At 41.1% G+C, this 14,525-nt stretch overlaps 8 protein-coding genes across 8 annotated transcripts; 4 read left to right on the top strand and 4 right to left on the bottom strand.

Moving 5' to 3' along the window:
- Positions 1-1,667: 1,667 nt before the first annotated feature.
- On the top strand, positions 1,668-2,444 carry ATC70_000770 (uncharacterized protein; the record flags this gene model as incomplete). The annotated part of the gene is made up of 3 exons (XM_064820181.1): positions 1,668-1,892; positions 1,952-2,127; positions 2,186-2,444. The coding sequence occupies 3 exons, from the start codon at positions 1,668-1,670 to the stop codon at positions 2,442-2,444; spliced, it is 660 nt and encodes a 219-aa protein (XP_064684101.1).
- Positions 2,445-2,617: 173 nt separating this feature from the next.
- Positions 2,618-2,948, top strand: ATC70_000769 (uncharacterized protein; the record flags this gene model as incomplete). Its single annotated transcript, XM_064820180.1, has 3 exons — positions 2,618-2,677; positions 2,737-2,781; positions 2,832-2,948. The coding sequence occupies 3 exons, from the start codon at positions 2,618-2,620 to the stop codon at positions 2,946-2,948; spliced, it is 222 nt and encodes a 73-aa protein (XP_064684100.1).
- An 88-nt stretch (positions 2,949-3,036) lies between these two features.
- Positions 3,037-3,732, top strand: ATC70_000768 (Alanine--glyoxylate transaminase; the record flags this gene model as incomplete). The annotated part of the gene is made up of 3 exons (XM_064820179.1): positions 3,037-3,263; positions 3,316-3,457; positions 3,517-3,732. 3 exons carry the CDS (start codon positions 3,037-3,039, stop codon positions 3,730-3,732), a joined length of 585 nt encoding a protein of 194 aa, XP_064684099.1.
- A 134-nt stretch (positions 3,733-3,866) lies between these two features.
- Positions 3,867-4,385, top strand: ATC70_000767 (uncharacterized protein; the record flags this gene model as incomplete). The annotated part of the gene is made up of 1 exon (XM_064820178.1): positions 3,867-4,385. The coding sequence occupies one exon, from the start codon at positions 3,867-3,869 to the stop codon at positions 4,383-4,385; it is 519 nt and encodes a 172-aa protein (XP_064684098.1).
- A 384-nt stretch (positions 4,386-4,769) lies between these two features.
- ATC70_000766 (uncharacterized protein) lies at positions 4,770-5,413 on the bottom strand (the record flags this gene model as incomplete). Its single annotated transcript, XM_064820177.1, has 3 exons — positions 4,770-5,005; positions 5,076-5,312; positions 5,365-5,413. 3 exons carry the CDS (start codon positions 5,411-5,413, stop codon positions 4,770-4,772), a joined length of 522 nt encoding a protein of 173 aa, XP_064684097.1.
- A 286-nt stretch (positions 5,414-5,699) lies between these two features.
- PEX6 (peroxisomal assembly protein) lies at positions 5,700-7,771 on the bottom strand (the record flags this gene model as incomplete). Its single annotated transcript, XM_064820176.1, has 6 exons — positions 5,700-5,975; positions 6,039-6,314; positions 6,377-7,371; positions 7,428-7,504; positions 7,570-7,696; positions 7,756-7,771. 6 exons carry the CDS (start codon positions 7,769-7,771, stop codon positions 5,700-5,702), a joined length of 1,767 nt encoding a protein of 588 aa, XP_064684096.1.
- Positions 7,772-8,290: 519 nt separating this feature from the next.
- ATC70_000764 (uncharacterized protein) lies at positions 8,291-10,007 on the bottom strand (the record flags this gene model as incomplete). The annotated part of the gene is made up of 5 exons (XM_064820175.1): positions 8,291-9,124; positions 9,177-9,260; positions 9,320-9,778; positions 9,849-9,878; positions 9,957-10,007. 5 exons carry the CDS (start codon positions 10,005-10,007, stop codon positions 8,291-8,293), a joined length of 1,458 nt encoding a protein of 485 aa, XP_064684095.1.
- Positions 10,008-10,293: 286 nt separating this feature from the next.
- On the bottom strand, positions 10,294-13,619 carry ATC70_000763 (uncharacterized protein; the record flags this gene model as incomplete). The annotated part of the gene is made up of 10 exons (XM_064820174.1): positions 10,294-12,127; positions 12,186-12,257; positions 12,324-12,365; positions 12,418-12,576; positions 12,635-12,772; positions 12,834-12,913; positions 12,966-13,049; positions 13,126-13,251; positions 13,307-13,451; positions 13,504-13,619. 10 exons carry the CDS (start codon positions 13,617-13,619, stop codon positions 10,294-10,296), a joined length of 2,796 nt encoding a protein of 931 aa, XP_064684094.1.
- Positions 13,620-14,525: the final 906 nt, after the last annotated feature.

Here is a 14,525-nt window from a genome sequence, read left to right as displayed (position 1 = left end):
TCTGTATGGCTTGATTCCTTAGAGTTGGCAATCCAAACATTGGAAAACCCAGAGACAGAAGAACGTCTTTGAACTCTTGGATTGTAGTCGTTGGCCAGAGAAATTCAAAAATGGCATTCTGCCATATTTTTCTTTTTGGATGGACAATGAAAAGGGGGATGGCTAGGGGAATCTTTTACAGACAGACAGGTAGGACACAAAGGTGGTTCGAAAACTGTGGGCATGCTACCTTGTAAGGCGAAATAGGTCGAACTAAATCCAAACAGCACAGAAATCAACAAATTAGGACAGCATGCCGAGCAGAGCTTTAATCGAGTTTGGCTGGCAAAATGGGTCACGAAGATAAATAATGCTTTTGAAAGCTGATAAAGAGGATATTGCAACTTGAAAAGCAACGCAACTTTGGCTGCATACTGCCTATTAATTTCTTTTGTGCAGCGTTATATTGGGTAGCTTTTAACCTTTGCAAATTGCTCATCCAACTGCGAAATGCAAAATCGCCACCATACTCAGAAAGACATTTGCTAATTCGAGTGTAAACCTCAATTTTGATTACGACGGTTGAATTGTATTGCATTTGATCTTGGATCATGAATCAAGGCATGGCCTAACTCGTCTTGTGGAGCCTCGGTTTGTTACAATGATGGAGAATGTCATTTTTTAAATTAGTTTACGAGTACTAAGAAACCATACATTCATCCTTTTAGCTACCAGCCGAGCTTCAATCGATAGTTAGTAAATACACTCGCTGTTCGTTATCTGCTTTGCGTCCAAGTATAAGTTTGGCTGCTGAGACAAAGGAATTACTTTGGCAGATTGTGTGATCAAATCAAGTCAATTCAGGACTTGCATCGCTTAAACCTTACTACGTAAACCATATTTCATGATATCCTATTTCCGATCCATAAGAAACAAGGTAATTGATGCTGTAACCAATCCTTGGTAGGAAATCAAATGTTATTACAAATATAAAGCAAGGAACCCAAGATAGTTACACCACTTTCGATGTGATACGGTTTCCTTTCAGCTGGTTTAATTGTGAAAGAAAATCCTTTAATCATGCTAAATTATCCTAAATTTTTCGAAATCACTCAAGATAGATGCAGCTCTTTTTCGTTTGTATAAGAATCAATATTTCCAAATACAATCTAGTAGAAGGTCAGGAAGACAGACATAAATTTCTTTTTCGAAATTTATCATGGAGCCCCGTAGTACAGATATGAGAAGATTTCGCTGTGGTGTTGGTGTTGATTTGTTCTTTTTGGGAGTGCCCCGGGTCAATCAACTTGTTTGATCTGCATTCTCATGCGGGAGCAAATTTCGTGTTATTGGGTCCATAGCACTGATTGACGGTGTTGTTTACTTTATAAACATGTCCAACAATTGACATAGTCCATTCCAGTAGGTTTGGATATCGGGTTTGTACTAGCATCTCCCATTAGATGATGCAACATTAAATTTTAAACGGGCACAACGAGCTTCTTTAAGGATGTTCCGTTTTGGACAGCGCCGTTGATGTCGAGGAACAAAGATCTATTGGAGATTGAGATAATTTCGCTGCAACTGTTTGGTCGCATCTCTATGTGTATAAAAGGGACAAGTTTTGGCCTGATTCTTCTCTCATTCTCCACTTATTCTACCTTGTTAATACAACACTTGCTCACAAAATGGCTATTTTCCGTAACTCTTTGATTGCTACTGCTTTGACCTTGTTGTTCTCTGCCTCTACACACGCTCATGTCACTCTGAATCCCAAGTTTGCTGAACCTGGTCAAAACCTCACTACTGCTTTCCACGTTCCTCATGGCTGTAATGGATCTGCTACCACTGGCATTACGGTTACTGTGCCTGATGCTATCACTGTTCTCACTCCTGAACAAGTCAACAATTGGGTAAGTCAATATGTTAAGAGGTTGTGATGACCGGCATTGTACTTACAGTCCATACTTAGACATTAACTACTACTTATCGTGATGAATCAAACACCACAGTTAGCACCATTACTTGGAATAATGGCTACTTGGATCCTAAGGGTGCCATTGATTTCCCCATGACCTTGTCTCTTCCTAACTCTGACTTGAGCTCTCAGCCAAATGTTACTTTGTACTTCCCTGTTGTGCAAACTTGGTAAGTAAAAACTCACTCTAGTTCATGGTGGATAGTAACTAATTCATAATCCATCTAGTCAAGTTGGAACTGCCAACTGGACAGCTCTTGGTAATGACCATGAGGGTGAGCCTGCTCCTACCATTGTCATTGTCAAAAATGCTACCCAAGCTGCTGCTGATGCCATCGCCATCAAGGCCAACGCTACCGCCTCTGCCTCTGCCTCTGCAAGCGCTAGTGGTGCTGCTGCTACTCAGACTGGCTCTGCTGCTAGCAGTATCTATGCTGGTATCTTGCCTTTTGCTGCTGCTATTGGTGCCCTTGCCGTTGCTCTCTAAATTCCTTTTAATACTTACTAGCTATCGCTTCCATATCAACTTAATCTTATGTAATATACTCAAAATAAACAATGGCAGTCGTAAAACACTGAATTTGAAATAGAAATATACTTTGTTGCAAGATGAGAGCATTTCACTTTTTCTTCTTTGCTTTCGAAAAGATACGATTTCTCATGGAGAATCCTCATGAACAACAACAGATCGCTTTGCTGAGCAGAATTATAGCCAACGTAGTAAGTTGAAATGCGCTTAAATGGCCCGTAAATGTTGCTAATGAAATGAGGCATTGTAGAGCAAGCTGAACAAATCAATGGAAGACATGAACACCAAACTTGAGGTAGATACAGCGTTGCTTTGACCGAGTTCTTGTACTGACATGTAGCCTAGAGCATAAACAAAGACAACAGTGACATTGTATTAATCTCTGACATGTGGAGTGCTTACAATGGATCAGTTCGTATTCACATTGACGATGCCAAAGAAGAAGCGAGAAGCAAGAAATAAAGCGTATACCCCCCAATGAATATCTTAGTCACATCCATCAATAAACAACAGCGTCTTTTTCTTTCAACTGTCTCGACTAGGTTTCATCATGAGTGAAGAAAGTGTGATTGACACCATCATGGACGATTTGCTCATGGAAGAAAGTCGACTTGAACAGGACCTTTCGACTTCTGAAGACGAGAACAATGAAATGGTGGATGCTGAAACTCAAGCCAAGCGAAACTGGGTCATGCTTATGCGCCATCAGTTTTCTGTTCGTGCTGAATTTCCTTCCACTAAAACGATACTCAAGGCAAACGGAAGATTAAACCAAGAGTAAGTTGGCTTCGTCTGAACAGACAAGCAAAAGGATGCTAATCCAGTTTAGATACTTTCGACCTAACGCAGATACACATCAAAAGAAGGAACACATATGGACAGTTGCTGAGAGAGACCTCTTGATTCAGGGCATTCAAAAGTATGGCATTGGCAACTGGAATGACATTCGCAAAGAGCTATTGAATGAATGGGTACAAATGAATAGCAATACAGTTGCATTCAATGAGATTAAGGCCATACTTTTCTGTAGACATCCAACGATTTGAGGCTGAAATGTGTTCGGCTAATTGGACGCCAAAATCTACAATTGTATAAAGATTGGAAGGGTAATGCAGACGAAATACAACGCGAATACGAGAACAACAAACGAATTGGAACAAAATACGGCGCTTGGAAGCAAAGCGTGCTTGTCTATGATGATGGTGGCAAAGTAGAAGAGGAATTAGTGGCGTATCATCAAAAGTAGGATGGTTCATAAGAATAAGCCACTCTTTGTATTGGCTTGTTTGTTGACGAAAAAATCTACATGTCGTTATTCTTCTTTCAATACATATCACTACTCTCACTCTTTACATAATAAAAAATAAAAAAAAACACACCATGGATGCCAGCATAGCCAGCGTACCAGCACCTACACTCAAAAGAAGTATATCTTCTTCGGACGACATACTACTACAAGAGAACAAAAAGCGTCCTCGCGCTGATAATCTTCTCACGGAACTGTCTGACATCTTGGTAGAAATAAAGGCGACTCCATCGTCTGGAGAGATTTCTGCTGATTTACTCAACTCGCTTCGATTACTCATGCTACAAATCGAGAGCTTGGCTGCTGACGAGACCAACATTGAAGCAAAAACCCTCAAAGATGAAAGCGACAATTGCTTGGAGTTATGGTTCCAGGAATTGGTTGCACAATGTGAAGCAGATGGAGAGGAGTTGATATTGGAGCCAGAGGAATACAATGCTGTCAGCGATAATGAAGATGAAGAAGATACCATTGCTCTTGCACTGGCATTACAGGACGAGGAGGATTACTGCAAAGAGTTTGAAAAGGGGCAGATTTGCATTAAAAAAAAAGAAGAAGAGGACGACGAAGAGGTGGAGGTCGATATTCTGTAGATCGTATACATGACAGACTCGCAAATGCTCATAAACTGCAACCAACTCACCCAAAAGGACGTTTGATTACACAGAACTGACGGTGATGATATTCATGGCAATCAAAGGCAATGTAAATACTTCAATAAAATGATATCAGACGGAAGCATCGAGTTGAAATGCTTTCGGCTCATACAATGAATTATGTCGAGCTTGCTGAAGACTCACTCCATCTTGAGACTTGATATTCTGGCTGTGTTGTTGCAGATTACTATGTATGCCTGTTAGATTCAACCTTCTTTATATATATATATATATATATACAATGATAAAAAAAAAAGTATAGATTTTAATGACGATGCGATGTAGAATATATGAATGTAGTATAAGGGAGAAACAACTGAATTAGAAGCTCTCGAGTGTCATTTGTTTTGCTACATCTGTGTTCTCGACCATAACTAGGAACTCCTCAAAGCTAATCTTTCCATCACCATCCTTGTCAGCTTCCATAATGGTTTTATCGACAATTTGCTGCAATTGGTTATCCTTCAGATTACTTCCAACCATCATTTTGAGCACGAGGAATAGTTCACCGTTTGAAATAAATCCATCTCTGTCCATATCATACACCTTGAAGGCAACTATTCAATTTGCATCGAGAAACTGTAAGTAAACATCTCTAGTGATATCGATGTATAAGTCTCCTCTTACATTCCAGCTTTTCTCTCTTATTACCGCGAGCACTGAATGCGCTCAAGCCTTTGATGAATTCATGGAAATCAACATCCCCTCCGCCGTCCTCATCGAAAATGGCAATCATACGAGAGGCCAAAGGATTGTTGGCGATTTGTGGGATGGAGAGAAACTCGTCCTTATCGATAGAGCCAGAGTTATCCTTATCCAGCTTCATGAAACGCTTGTACAGACGTTGAATTTCTTCTGCAGAGACTAGAGTCATGTCGTTAGATTTGTTACCATTGAAACCCGAAAAATCACATACAGTTAGACGAGTTGACCATATCCTCGAGTTGTGAACCAGATTGACCCATATTGATAAATGTTATTCGAGTAAAAATGATGCAAGTATAAAAGAAGAAGAAGAAACAAAAAAAAAAAAAAAAAAAAAATCAAACGAAAGGTGCAAAGCGAAAAAATAAATTTATAGCCGCGTGAGTTTCTCATTTCAACATGTTGTGTTGAGCACAAGGTGAATCAATAGTACAAGCGGTTATTGAATGGACAGCCATGTTTCTTATAAGCGTCAAAAAGGTCTCATATTTGAAAACAACAATCTTTATATTTTGCTGAATAATTATAATGTACAAGAATATCAAATTAATGATGGAAAAGTCTCAAGTTGGTGTGAACAAGAACCATATCATTGGTATCAGCAGCGGCAATAACGACATTATCTTGAACAGATCCAGAAGCAGCAGCAATGTACTTGACGCCTGAACGATGAGCACGGTAAATGTTATCGGAGAAGGGGAAGAAAGCATCAGAGGACACAACAGTATCCTTCAATTGGCTCATCCATTCTTTGCGTTCTTCAGCGGTAAGAAGTTCAGGAACTGTGTTGAAGTTGGCTTCCCAAGCTTCACGTTCGACACCCTATCATAACAGACATTAAATACACTGACCCCGCCATCTCTTGTTTGATTGCAATATACATACCTCACCAGTTTGGTTAGTGACAAAGAGATCAATGGCATTGGACTTGTCAGCACGCTTGGTGCCCTTCTTAAAGTCGAAAGCAAGGACCTTGGGATGGTGGCGCAACCACCAGTTATCAGCCTTGTCACCGGCAAGACGAGTACAGTGAATACGAGATTGTTGGCCAGCACCAAGACCGATAACCATACCATTCTTGGCATAACAGACAGAGTTGGATTGGGTGTACTTGAGGGCAATAGTGGCGACAATCAAATCATCAACAGCCTCCTTGGGCAACTATATATCGCATACACACAGCAATCAGCACATGTTCCATCAATATAATCTAGCCAACTTACGTTCTTGTTCTTGGTAACAACGTTGGTGAAGAGAGAAGCATCAATCTTGAAGTTGTTTCTCTTTTGCTCCAAATACAAACCATAGACTTGTCTAATTTCTTGTTGCTCGGGCTCGTAGCTAGGGTCCATCTTGAGGACACAGTACTTGCCAGCCTTCTTGGCCTTGAGGATATCAAGAGCCTCTTGATCATAATCAGGAGCAATGACACCATCAGACACTTCACGAGAGATGATCTTTGCAGTAGCAACATCCACCTTGTCAGAAAGAGCAATGAAATCACCGAAAGAAGACATGCGATCAGCGCCACGGGCACGAGCATAAGCGCTGGCAAGAGGAGTCAAAGGCACCTTCAAATCGTCAACTTGATAGACCTTCTTGTCAGTGTCGTTCAAGGGGAGGCCAATGGCAGCACCAGCGGGAGATACGTGCTTGAAAGAAGCAGCAGCAGGAATGCCAGTAGCTTCCTTCAACTCCTTGACCAAAGCCCAAGAGTTCAAGGCATCCAAAAAGTTGATATAACCGGGAGAACCGCTCAAGACCTCAACGGGCAAGTTACCATCCTTGACAAAGATTTGAGCAGGAGCCTGGTGAGGGTTAGCACCATAACGAAGAGGCATCATAGCTTGGTTCTTGGCGTATTGGTGACGGAAGTAGTCAGAGATGGCAGTGTCATAATCAGCAGTTTGGTTGAATGCCTTCAAAGCCAAAAGGTTGCGAGTCTCTTGAGTGATCTCACCGCCCTTGAGTTCAGCAATGATCTTGGAGTAATCGGAAGGATCAGAGACGATAGAGACACGAGCATGGTTCTTGGCAGCAGCGCGCAACAAGGTAACACCTCCAATATCGACTTCTTCAACAGCTTGAGGAATGGTGACATCGGGCTTAGCAATGGTTTCCTTGAAAGGGTAAAGGTTGCAGACAACAATGTCGATCTTTTCAATGTGTTGCTCAGCAAGATCCTTCTCGTCGCTTTCAATGTTACGAGCCAAAATACCTGGTGACATGTTGGCGTCAGATCAGACTCGAGATGTTTACACGAAAACTACTTACCACCGTGGACAGCAGGATGCAAAGTCTTGACACGGCCACCCAACATCTCAGGAGCCTTGGTAATTTCAGAGACATCACTATGTAGATCCATCAGCATGCCATCATCCCAAATCTCTACATTTCCTCTTGACAATGCACTTACCCAATGGGAATGCCAGCCTCACGGACAAGCTTAGCAGTGCCACCTGAACCGAGCAAACGCACATTGAGCGCGTGGAGATCCTTGGCGAAATCTAACAAGCCTGTCTTATCGTAGACAGAGAGGATAGCTATTCAAATGTCATGTTAACAACATGCCAAAGTTCCCGAAAAGAAGCACATCAATTACCAATCTTTTGAGACATTTTCAAAGTAGGAATGAAGGGTGAAGAGCAGAAGAGAGATGGGATTCAGAAGCCTTGCTTGAACCTATTTAAGCTTCTGGCAAATCAATAGATGTTCCATGCAAAAAAGTGACTGGCTAGATGTTGGTCATATCAGTTGTGAAAAAACTAATAGAGAGATGTTTTCCCAAAAGTAGATGCATTAGATCCTCACTCGGACACATGGCCAATGGTAACCCTTGAATGAAACGATTTTAAGATTTATTGACAGCATGCCAAAAAAGATATATTAGCTACATGATTGCGTATGTGTGTGTGTAAGGGGGAGGGAGGGGGTGATTTCAAAGGGGCTTAAGGGGGGAAAGAAAGAAAAAAAAAAAAAGTTGAATGAATAGGGGGGTATTGGATACATGACAGTAAAGTCTCATTATAATTTTCTTAAACTCTGTGTGTGCGATTTGAACAAAAAAGAAAAAAAAAAGGCGTTCCTGGGTGTGTAAATGAAAAAATAGGGATGAGGCGAGCTTCTAATGTGAATATTTACTGGTAGATCCATTTGCGACATCCAGGTGCTTCACAATGGCAAGCGTATCGAGCAGCACCCTTATTTCGTTCATCGTTGGAGACATCTGTTCTGCCATTGTAATCAAAGCAGAGCTCTTCATTCTTGTGGATATCCCGTTTAGCAAAGAAGGCCAATCGATGCATTTGGTTGTCAGCACTGTCGTAAAAGACTGCAAATACCTCGAGATTGGGTGAGCATGAATGGTTGAAGAATCGACTCACGTTGCCCAGAGCATACGAGTCAATCACATATTTTGTTGGTAATTCAGATTGAGCAAAATCCATGTCAAATAGATAACTGCAGCCCAATTGATCATAGACCACACCTCTGCTATCGCCTTCCTCGACTGTAATCACCTCGCCAATGTATTCTTCAATAAATGTGCCTTTGGGAATGTCTTGTAAGCTTCGAACACCCCATCCCTTGCCCTTGGTTTTGTACACTTGTAGTGGAATCTTTCGTCCTCGCTGAACCACTCTATTTTTGCAACGAGCTCCACATTCACAGGATTGATTACACTCATAAATGGCCGTTCCCTGGTTGATGATTAATCTACCGTCATCACCGTACGCTGATACATCATGGCAAGCGTCTATGCAGTCCGAGAAACGACTGCAGTCGCATCCAGTCAGGAAATCAGAATCAGGAGGCTGCACTGGTGATGTGTACTTTAACTGGTCAATGTAGATGAAATTGGCAGGCGATTCCTCGTCAATTTCGTTGATGATTGACACCTTTGTCTTGAGATTTCCCACAGTATATGTATTGGCGTTTTTTTGGTTGGATGTACGGACGATGGGGAACTTGTTCTGTTCAGAAAATGAGCATTGCAAATCCCTCTCCTCGTCATATGCGACTCACCTTTACAGATCCTTTGACAGTCTTTATGGTTTGTTCAAAGATGTCCATCGTATCTTTCAACACCTTTTCCTTTCTGCTCTTCATCTGAAAATAACAAAGTATGAAAAAAAGCAGATGAAATGATGCAGACAACATTCGCTTACCTTTACAGGCTTGGCTACCACGACTGAGTTCGTTTCGCTTTCCAGAGATGCCCTGCTTCTCTTTTTGCTCGTTTTGAGAGGATGAGGCGGATTGAGAATTAACTTGGTTGTGGTCTTTTTGGATGAGGAAATTTTGGATGCAATGGCTTTGGTGTTATTGGTGCTAGTGGTTGTGGTAGTAGCGGCTGTCTTTGTGGAAGTGACAAATGCTTTGACGGCACTGGCTGCAGGCGCCTTTGTTGTAGTATATAGATTTGTGTCGGGGTCATAGGAATTCATCAACAACAGCTTCTTTTCCAGACTGTCCAAATCAAAGCTTTTAATGAGGTGCTTCTCTCTTCGGTAAGTGTTGTAAAAGTCCTTGATGGCCTGCTCAGAATACACATTGTGCTCCTGCTCCCATGTATTTTCATTCAAAGCATAGCCATCCCATTCTACGAGATAGTATCTAGTTCCATTCTACCCCGATTTCATCACGTTAATTGCCCGTAAGGAAAAATAAAACTCACATTCTGTCCATCGTCTATACCTGTTTCTTGGTACCAGCAATACGTGAAACCTAAAGTGATCAAGTTTTTTTTTTTTTTTTTACCAAATGATCAATGGATGAACCTACACCCTAACAACCCATACTTACAACAAACTCGTCCGCAGCTAGTCCGTTCGTTACACTGCTATCGTTACTCATGATGCGCTCTCCCTTGATGTATATTTTGTGGTTTTTTTTCTTGTAAAATTTTTGCCAATTTACTATTCAATTGAACAAAGAAGAAGGAGGGAGGAGGAACTGCAATCAAAATGTTTAGCTAATAAAAAATGCGAAAAAACACCACTTTTTCACCAGTCACCAGGAGATGAGACGAGACAAGAGGAGCTCTATTTCTCATCAATTACGCCCTGCTTGATATAGCCAAGTATCGATATTTACATGTGTGGGATATGTTCAAAGTTTATTTAATGGGTGTGTATAGAAATCAATTCAAAATGAAATCAAGTTTTGCTTTTTGACTATTCTTTCGTTTGGGAGGAGACACGGGAGAAGAACTACTTGGTTGAATTGTATTTTGCTGCGGTGGTTGTGGATGAGGTGGTTGAGGATATGGCTGTTGGCGATGCATAGACTGCTGCTGCTGCTGCTGGTAAGAGTGAGCAACCGGTTGCTCATTGCGGCGATAACAATACATGTGGGCTGGATGCTGCTGCTGTGATGGCGGCGGTGGTGTTGGCGCTTGTGGTCGTTGATGTTGATATTGACCATAATACGATGGATGACATGGCTGCTGTTGTTGTTGTTGATTTTGAGGTGGCAAGTGATGGTATGGTGTTGGTACAGCTTGATTATTATAAGGAGAATATGATTCTTGTGAAGGTGCAATGTGTGAAGATGGAGATTGGGATCGCGGTGGTGGTGTTGGTGTGTGGTTTTCATATTTTACATTATTATTAACACTATTGTTACTGCTACTATTTTTCCATGTACGCTGCTGCTGATGTTGATATTGCGCTGTAATGGCTGGTTGACTATTACTCTCACTTCGAATGATCAGCACATGGTTTTTGTTCATTTGTTGTGGCGATTGTCTGCCTTCAGCATGGAAATTAATAAATTGAACAGGCTGTGGTTGATGAGGCTGCTGTTGTTGCTGTTGTTGCAGTGATTGGAATTGCTGATGATGTACCTGTTGTTGCAACGGCTGATGTGGAGCTTGGGGTTGTGATTGTGATTGTGGTTGCTGATGTATGGGCGAACTTTTCTTGTTTTGCTGCAAGATATTTGAGAAATCATAAGCCCTTTTACTAGGCGTTGGCTCAACGGATGTTGTCAAGAGATTGTGTATGCTGGACGATGATTTGGCTTTTTTCGGCGTTTGCATGATGGTTTCTTTTGGTAATTGTGGTATAGATTTTGATCGACGACTATCTTCAACCTTGTTCAATTCTGGTAAGGCAGTTGGAGCTGCTGCTGCTGTTGTCTCAGGCATTGCTGCAATGACAGGTGCGGATAATGTACGTGCAGAGTGAGTATTTACAGCAGCCGGAATCTTGCTTATTTTGGCTGATGATGAAGGCGGCAATTGCAAATCGGGAGCAGCCTTTTCTTCCACGAGCGAGGTCTTTCTAGAGCGAGATTCCTCTGATTTCATTTGTTTTGACACCCGTTGTTTTGGTAATGCTATCGGTTGCTGCTGTGCCTGCCGTGAAGGGTGCTGGTGTTCATTGTTGTTATTTGCAAAGTGTGGCTCCACATCTACTTTTTCAGTTTTGACATTGACAGGTAACGAAGGCGAAGATATTGAGTTGGTTGAAGCAGAGGCTAATGCCGAAGGTTGCTGTGGTTCTTCTTCTGCCAGTGATTTTAATCTTTTCCTATCCACAGGCTCGTCCTCTTTGACTTCGACTGACTCTTTTAATGGTGTTGTTACTGATGGAGTCGATGATTTTCTCTTCATGGGCGTAGGCGGCTCCTCTGAAATCGAGTTGCTTCTGCTTGAACTGTCGTGACTTTCACGAAAGTAGCCGCTGGATGCTGATGGAAATCCAGGGGATTGAAGCACTGATGAAGAGGTGGGTGTACTGGACATGGAAGCAGTGGGTGTTATTTGTGTTGTTAAGGTCAAGTTACCGGGAGCCTTTGATGGTAATGGCGGCATAGGTAATCCCTTTTCTCTCGCTTTCCAGGCAGCTCGTACCCTGTCCATACATGCTAATAATTGCTCTTTTGTAACGCCATCTTGAATACTATTTAGAATCTTCTTCACCACTTGCTCATCATTTGCTGTGCTCTTATCGTCTCGGAACCGCACAAATCTTTGAAATAATGACCGTCAACCTACATCTATACCCTGATTCCCATTTGAATGCTTACCTCCAGCCACCTTTTCTTACAGTGGGTGCATATCCCTGCTCAATTATTGTCACTTCACATTGAGGATCATATCTATGCAGTTTATCAGATGCGATGCCCCTATTTTTTTTTCTTCTTGCTTATCAAATTGCATCTTACCTAAATTCGGCTATTCGTCCATCAGGTAGTTGATTTTTCCATCTACAAAAAAACGTCAATCTTCGCTCTAGTTTCATTCCAATCAAGACCTTACTGTGTAGCTAATGCTGGTTCAGGCTGGAAATGATCATAGAATTTGTATGTCACGCCGTTCGATAACACTTCAATCGAATAAATGGGTTTGTGTTCTTTGCTCCATCTTGCTGCAATTCTAAAGTCCACTGTATTCAACTCTGGTGGCTTCCACTTTAATCTATCAATCATTGCTTTAGAAACAAAGATCCTGTATCTCATACTCGTTCAAAACCTACAATTTTTCACATGTGCCTGGTGTGTACGGGCATTTGACAGGCGTCCATATAATTCCATCACTTTTATGCTTCAATTTGGGTATTTGTTCAAACACGAGATGCAATCCATATGATCTTTCCATCTTTTTCAGTTCAATTCTGTGTGTAAAATGCAATGTCAATCAGCATTGTTCCTGGCTTGTGTGTAGAGGCAACTTACGTGAAGGGTGGTAACTTTGCTGGGTCAATTTGTGTACGCATTCGAGCGTTGAATGGCTGTATGATATCTTGTTGTAACATCTGTGCATCTCTGTGAGTCTGCTGCTTTAACGCCATGTGCACTGTTACTTACCCCAAGTCGAGAGCTGAATGACCTTTGTATGATGGTAGACCCATTGACCACCATCAAATCAAATATAAGGTATCTCCATGTTTTCTACAAAAAAAAACACACATACACACACATAACCATCAGTCCAACATGTGGATAAATAGAGGTCTGCTCTTTGTACCTTGTTTGCATCAATGTCCAAGACTAGTTCACCGTCCATCAAGGTATCTTTCAAGAATTCGTTCTCTCGTCCCCTGACAGGAAACAATAAATTTGGTACATAATACCAATGTTTATTTCGATCAAACTAGCATGAATCATGATTAGAAACACATTTTTCATGAATGTCTGCCATACTATACCAGAAATGAAGCAGGTCCCTTGGGCGAGTGAAGAAAGAAGAGCAAGTATCGTACACCGTCTGATTTCTCACAGACAAAATAGTCCTCACGTTCAATGTCAATCAAATGTCTCGATTCAAAGCTTACAGGTTGCGATCCGGGAAAGCTACTGTAAAGTGTTTATACAATATACAACGAGTGGCACATGCAAAACATACCTATCGTTTTGACTATTTAGCAATTCTTTAAGCCTTAGCTGCAGTACTTTACTGTAAGTTGGGTCAACGCGTTTTCCAATAAACTCTGGAATTTGCAGCGATTCTGTTGCCTGCATCCTTGGCGATTTTGATTAATTGATTTTATAAGCTGCAACAGGCGAGTATCTATCGTCTCTTTTTCAATAAGTCGGATTCGTACAAACGTTGTTGCAGTTTGCTGAATGTGCAGATCGTCCAAGAGACAAAGGTAGGAAGAGTGAGGGGAGGTAAAGAAAAAGAGAAGAAGGGGGAATTGAGCAAGGATTTTGGTCTGAGATCTTCTTTTTTTTTTTTATGTATATTTATATATAAACAAGGTATATAACAACGTTTTTCTTGTTCGTTTTTCAAATCAACTTTCTTGTTTATACGAAAATCAAAATGAAAACCAAGAAAGATTAAGAAAAGTAAAGGCCAAGAAAGAGAGAAAAAAAAAAAAAGTGTACAAAAGGAAAAAAGGTGCATCCCTTTCATTTTTTTTAGTGCGCCACTTTCAAAACGCAGTGTTTTCCCTTTATTTTTTTTCAATCTCTTTCCTTGGTGCATGGTGACGTGTGAAAGGGACAATGATTGTATTGTTTGTGAATGTCTTATAATGCCTGAAGCAGTTTTTAATAGTGCAGTCAAGCATTAAGTAGATGTAGATGTGCTAAACGTTCATTTTCATATTAAAGATCATCTAACTTGCACGTAAGGATGATTGAAAGCCCTCGATTTTTTCTTTCACCAAGCTCAGGCATCGTGATTTTCTGCATATGAAATGTTTGCCAGGTACATTGGCCAGTTTATGCCGAGAGCTATTATGTCTGGAAATAGAAAGAAAACGCTACGCTTCATGTGTATTTACAAGGTTTACTGCGCTTGACTTTGAATGGTATGAAATGATGAATAATCAAGTGGTTGCCATGTGCGTTAATGGTCTGCTACCATCATCAGGTATCAATTGTAAGCAATGCAAGAAGAATTAGCTACAAAGTCGGCTT

Source organism: Mucor velutinosus (genome assembly GCF_035048745.1).
Source record: "Mucor velutinosus strain NIH1002 chromosome Unknown tig00000041, whole genome shotgun sequence".
Taxonomy (NCBI): Eukaryota; Fungi; Mucoromycota; class Mucoromycetes; order Mucorales; family Mucoraceae; genus Mucor; species Mucor velutinosus.
Note: the sequence above shows the minus strand (reverse complement) of the source record. Positions and strands in the feature narration are given on the sequence as shown.